The following is a 6,000-nucleotide window of genomic DNA, read 5'->3' on the forward strand; positions in this document are numbered from 1 at the left end:
CAAAAGATACTCTTTTTACCTTTATCACTTAGGAAATTACAAGGATTTTAGGAGCTAAAAAAAAAAAAGAAATAGAGACTAATGGTGGACAGCATTAGGGTCCAGTGTCATAAATTTTTTCCTGATCCCCAAGACAAACCTAGCTTTTGATTTTTCTTCCCAGTGTACTTTCCTTCTCTGTGTGGTTGTCTTCTCGTTCTAAAGAACAGAAAACTGTACATCCCAGTACAAGTGAAAAGGAATTTGTTTTAGGGATATAGAAGTGACTCACTCCAGAATCAAGGGTAAGATGTGCGGTTGAATCTCATCAGGGCCTGGAACCAGGAACTGGAATGTCACCAGGTAGCAAGGCAGCCTCCCTCTGGAACCACGTGGTCTTTCATGTCTGCTCTTCCTGCAGGTTGCCTCCTTCTTGCTCTATAAGCCAACTTTCTGACGTTTTCTGTGCATAGTGGAGAAGATGCCATCCTGGGCTATATCCCTCAGCCTCAGTGTGGTCACCCAGTGTAATGGGACTAATGTCCCACCATTGTGATTGCTAATTCCCAGGAGAGAAAATATGATTAACCAGCGTGGGTCAGGCACCAGTCTCATCTAGAAGGCTCCATATAGTCCTAACTGCCTATTAGGGACCCACTATAGGGAAAGGGTAAGGGTTTCTGTGGAAAGGAGACAGTTCTTAAAGAATAAAGGCTTGGGGCACATGCCATAACAAATCTGGGACCATTTGGCCTATAACGCCAACAGTTTCTTGTCACCTTAAAGCTCCTGAAGTCACAATATGGGAAGTATGTCATACCTTTAGAATCAATAGTAAAGTTATTTTTGTTTGGTTGGGTTTTTTTGAACTTTATTTTATTTATTTTTTATACAGCAGGTTCTTATTAGTTATCCATTTTATACATATTAGTGTATATATGTCAATCCCAATCTCCCAATTCATACCACCACCACCATCCCCAGCCACTTGCCCCCCTTGGTGTCCATATGTTTGTTCTCTACATCTGTGTCTCTATTTCTGCCCTGCAGACAGGTTCACCTGTACCGTTTTTCTAGGTTCCACATATATGCGTTAATATACGATATTTGTTTTTCTCTTTCTGCCTTACTTCACTCTGTATGACAGTCTCTAGATCCATCCACGTCTCTACAAATGACCCAATTTCGTTCCTTTTTATGGCTGAGTAATATTCCATTGTATATATGTGCCACATCTTCTTTATCCATTCATCTGTCGATGGGCATTTAGGTTGCTTCCATGACCTGGCTATTGTAAATAGTGCTGCAATGAACATTGGGGTGCATGTGTCTTTTTGAATTATGGTTTTCTCTGGGTATATGCCCAGTAGTGGGATTGCTGGGTCATATGGTAATTCTGTTTTTAGTTTTTTAAGGAACCTTCATACTGTTCTCCATAGTGGCTGTATCAATTTACATTCCCACCAACAGTGCAAGAGGGTTCTCTTTTCTCCACACCCTCTCCTGCATTTGTTGTTTGTAGATTTTCTGATGATGCCCATTCTAACTGGTGTGAGGTGATACCTCATTGTAGTTTTGATTTGCATTTCTCTAATAGTTAGTGACGTTGAGCAGCTTTTCATGTGCTTCTTGGCCATCTGTATGTCTTCTTTGGAGAAATGTCTATTTAGGTCTTCTGCCCATTTTTGGATTGGGTTGTTTGTTTTTTTAGTATTGAGCTGCATGAGCTGTTTATATATTTGGGAGATTAATCCTTTGTCCATTGATTCGTTTGCAAATATTTTCTCCCATTCTGAGGGTTGTCTTTTCATCTTGTTTGTAGTTTTCTTTGCTTTACAAAAGCTTTGAAGTTTCATTGGGTTCCATTTGTTTATTTTTGTTTTTATTTCCGTTACTGTAGGAGGTGGATCAAAAAAGATCTTGCTCTGATTTATGTCAAAGAGTGTTCTTCCTATGTTTTCCTTTAAGAGTTTTATAGTGTCCGGTCTTACATTTAGGTCTAGAATCCATTTTGAGTTTATTTTTGTGTATGGTGTTAGGGAGTGTTCTAATTTCATTCTTTTACATATAGCTGTCCAATTTTCCCAGCACCACTTATTGAAGAGACTGTCTTTTCTCCATTGTATATCCTTGCCTCCTTTGTCATAGATGAGTTGACCATAGGTACGTGGATTTATCTCTGGGCTTTCTATCCTGTTCCATAGAATCAATAGTAAGTTAAGTGTGATTCACGTTTTCTGAAACCCCTGGCTACCTGGCAGTCTGGTTAAATGGAGGTGTTACCATATATGAGAAACGCTTCCGAAGAAGGCTGGATTTTAATTCCCTTGCTTAGCTGGCTAAGTGGCATTGTGGTTGAAATTCTTGATAGGAACAAAAGGCAAAGGTCTGATTGTCCTTTATGGATCTCTCATATGAGTGTGAATTTTCATTCTCTGCTCTGACGGTGCCCACCTTCCCCTCTAGGTGTGTGGGAATGCCCTCATGAAGCAGTACCAGCTCCAGTTCTGGAAGATGATACTTCTCATCAAAGAGGACTACTTCCCCAGGTATTAGACTTGTTGAGTAGACACCAGGGGATTTGGTAGGTGAAAACTTATGACGTCAGATACCGTGGCTGCTGTTACATGCTGTTTCTGACTCAGTTAAGCACCTGTGTTACATGTAACATCTGCTCCCGTCCTTCTCCTCTTTGTTATTTGAATAAACGCTTCTGAAGTCTCTCTTAAATATTGTTGACTAAATAAAAAAAACAAATTAGGAAGATCTTGGATTCAGATACCTGACATTTTTTAAACTCTCTTCTTTTCTAAACTCCCCCAGATAATCTGGGATGGTGCTTACATGCAGTCATGAATGAAACCAAGGAGGCAAACCCCCTCAGTAAATCAGCTGGTGAAACTGATTGGTCAGCCAGTTTGCTTGGCTCTGTTGTGGCATTCACCTTCAAGGACCCTTCTCATTCCTCTCAACTCACTGGCCTTTCAAAGTGGGGAAAGGCATTGGCAGCGCCCATCCCACCTGGTCACAAAGACCTTGGAAAGGAACAGTGCTCTCTTCTCCTTCATCCACTTACTTGAAAAAAATGTTGAGGGACTTCCCTGGCGGTCCAGTGGTTAAGACTCTGTGCTTCCACTGCAGGGGGCATGAAAAAAGAAAAAAGAAAAGAAAAGAAAAAAATGTTGAGACCATTTAGTAGAGCGACAGCATCCAGTTTAGAAGACATGTCTGTGAGTCGTTTGATCTGCCCCTTCCTCCAGATCAGCAGGTCTCTTAACTCCTCCAAAAGATAAGTGTGAGTCATAGGTGTGACTCACCTGTCTTCTTTCTCTCCCTGTAGGATTGAAGCCATCACCAGCTCAGGACAGATGGGTTCCTTCATACGCCTCAAGCAGTTCTTGGAGGTAAGATGCCCTTAGACCAGCACGTCCCAGACTGTTGACCTCCAGTGCACCTGTGTCCGACGTGTCTTGCACATCCAGACTCTGACTGCGGTCTCTTCCTCTTTGATTTTTCCGAACCCTACTTTTTTGTCCATCAACCCCTCTTCACCTTAAGGGCTGCCATTTCATCGTCTTCCTACACGTCGTTGTCCATACTGCCCGTGGGGAAAAGCTCTCCTAAGAGACGAATAAAATATATGTAATGAATCTTATCTCACTGATACACTTTTTGCATGTTGGCCAAGGTTCTTTTCTCAGTCTCAGGTCTAGGGGACAGGTAGGTGTGGTCACTTTTCTCCACGAGAACAGACTGCAGTTTGAGCCAGACTCCTCTCCTTTTTCCAAGTGCCAAAAAACTTTAAGAGGTGAATTTTGACGGATCATTGAGAACTCTGTGGTACGTCTGCCAAGACAGCCAACTGACTTCCAGTTTCCAGTAGCCCAGTTGGGGAAATTGCAGTAGTGAAAGGTGAGGCCAGGCTGTGGGAGATGAGAGTGGGATGGACATTAACAATACCCTGGCATTTGTTCTCCGCTGCAATTCATGCAGAAGGAGAAGTCTTATAGAAAACCTTTTTTTTTTTTTTTCAATTAATTTTTATTGGAGTATAGTTGATTTACAATGTTGTGTTAGTTTCTGCTGTATAGCACAGTGAATCAGTTATACATAAACATATATCCACTCTCTTTTAGACTCTTTTCCCATATACGTCATTGCAGAGTATTGAGTAGTTTCCTGTGCTATATAGTAGGTTCTTATTATCTATTTTATATAGTGTGTATATGTCAGTCCCAATCAACCAATTTATCCCTCCCCCCACCTCATAACCATAAGTTTGTTTTCTACATCTGTGACTCTATTTCTGGTTTGTAAAGAAGTTCATTTGTACTATTTTTTTAGATTCCACATATAAGCGATATTATATGATATTTGTCTTTCTCTGACTTACTTCACTCAGTATGACAATCTCTAGGTCCATCCACATCGCTGCAAATGGCATTATTTTGGGTTTTTTTATGGCTGAGTAATATTCCATTGGCTATCTATGTACTACATCCATAGGACTTACTTCCACTTGCTGTCCCTCAAAGTTTCTTCCAAACTTTAAGTGTTGGAAGCAGTGTTATCAGAGAATCATTCTGTTTTCTTTGTCTTTCCCTGACCAGAAATGTTTGCAGCGCAAGGAGATTCCTCTCCCCAAGGGCTTTCTGACTTCCTCCTTCTGGCGTTCCTGATGTTACTCCATCGCCCACCATCACCATTTTGTTGCAAAGGGACAATAATAAAGCAACTGAAGACAGCTGTATTTGGGAGAAGTCATGTCAATATGTGTTTTGTGTATTTGTATCTTGTGACTAGGAGAGCAGATTTTCATAGGTCACAAATCTAAGAGGTCCTTTAGTAGATATGATGACTCCTTAAAGGGGTCCGCATGACAGAGTAAGCAGAATTGACCTTTCTCATTTTTGCAAAAAATTTGAAAACAAAATTAGGAGAAGAGTTTAGCACTTGATCTCACCCTTGATTTCCTTTGTCTCTAGTATCTTTCAGAAGGTAGGTTAATACCTTGACCATTTCATTCTGAGCTGAAGTGGTTTTCCCTCCACCACCACACCCCAGCCCCTCCCCACATGCTGTCCCCATTCAGAATAATTCCCAGGAGGAGCAAAGACTCAAGGTCACCTTTAAAGTAGCAGTTAATAAATGAGGCCCAAACCCTCACATGCAGGACTGGGTTATGTTTGTTTTGCCTTAGTCAGCTTGTGAAGTAATTATAAATTCAGAAGAAATGCCTGGTGTAGACATGGGCTAAGTCAGTCCCAAATTGCATCGGAGGTAGCTTAGTGTCTGGGATTAGGACTGTTAACACATGTTATATTGAACCAGGAAGCACTGTTTGTCCTCTTACTTTGGAATTTGGTTCCTGGATGACTCAGGATGCATGAACCAAACTTTGTTTTTCAATTTGAATTAAGATGGGCTGAGATGGAGCTTGCAACATTGTACATGAGCTGAGCATCCATAAGCAATGAATCAGGGGTTTAATAAAGATGTTGGGGAAGAATTGAGAACTGCCTTATAATTTTTTTTACATGTTCTGAGTAATGAATGATGATAGATTTGCCTGACTAAAGCCACTACAAAAATCCAGAGTCTGGCTGTTCAGATAAGAGTTGAGATTTGCTTTATGGAAAGACTCATTCTCTTGGATCTATTCCTCTGTAGTAAATGTTGTATGTGGGGTTGTGTTTGTTGTGGAGGATTCCCTGGTAATTTTGAGTCGCTCGAAGCAACCCATTCTGTGAATTATTGACTGTAGTGCCAAAAGATAAGTAATAAAGCTTGATTTTTAAAAACCCCTTGCTGGTATCTAGTCGGTTCAGTATGATCAACTTCCTGTACCTGGAGCTGTGTAAATCATAAGGGGCATGGTGGTGCCCGAGTCTAGGTATAGAGTGGTATGTTTTTCCCTTTTTTGTCTTCTTGACCTTCACCTTGGGAAAGCTGCTTTTTTTCTGTCATTTCTTTTGTGGAATTATATACCAATAACTGACCCTGTTTTATCTAGCAGATGGG

The 6,000-nt window shown here is 40.9% G+C and overlaps 1 protein-coding gene across 1 annotated transcript in view; it reads left to right on the plus strand.

Annotated features, from left to right (window-relative positions):
• The window catches only part of GLE1 (GLE1 RNA export mediator), a 40,887-nt gene extending 35,104 nt beyond the window's left edge, over positions 1–5,783 (plus strand). Inside the window, exons 14-16 of the mRNA XM_059925758.1 lie at positions 2,446–2,528; positions 3,320–3,383; positions 4,590–5,783. Of these exons, the coding sequence (XP_059781741.1) occupies positions 2,446–2,528; positions 3,320–3,383; positions 4,590–4,658 (216 nt within the window). The 3' untranslated portion in view covers positions 4,659–5,783. The remainder of the gene's footprint in view (positions 1–2,445; positions 2,529–3,319; positions 3,384–4,589) is intronic.
• The last annotated feature ends 217 nt before the right edge of the window (positions 5,784–6,000 follow it).

Source organism: Balaenoptera ricei, chromosome 6, assembly GCF_028023285.1.
Source record: "Balaenoptera ricei isolate mBalRic1 chromosome 6, mBalRic1.hap2, whole genome shotgun sequence".
NCBI classification, from domain to species: Eukaryota; Metazoa; Chordata; class Mammalia; order Artiodactyla; family Balaenopteridae; genus Balaenoptera; species Balaenoptera ricei.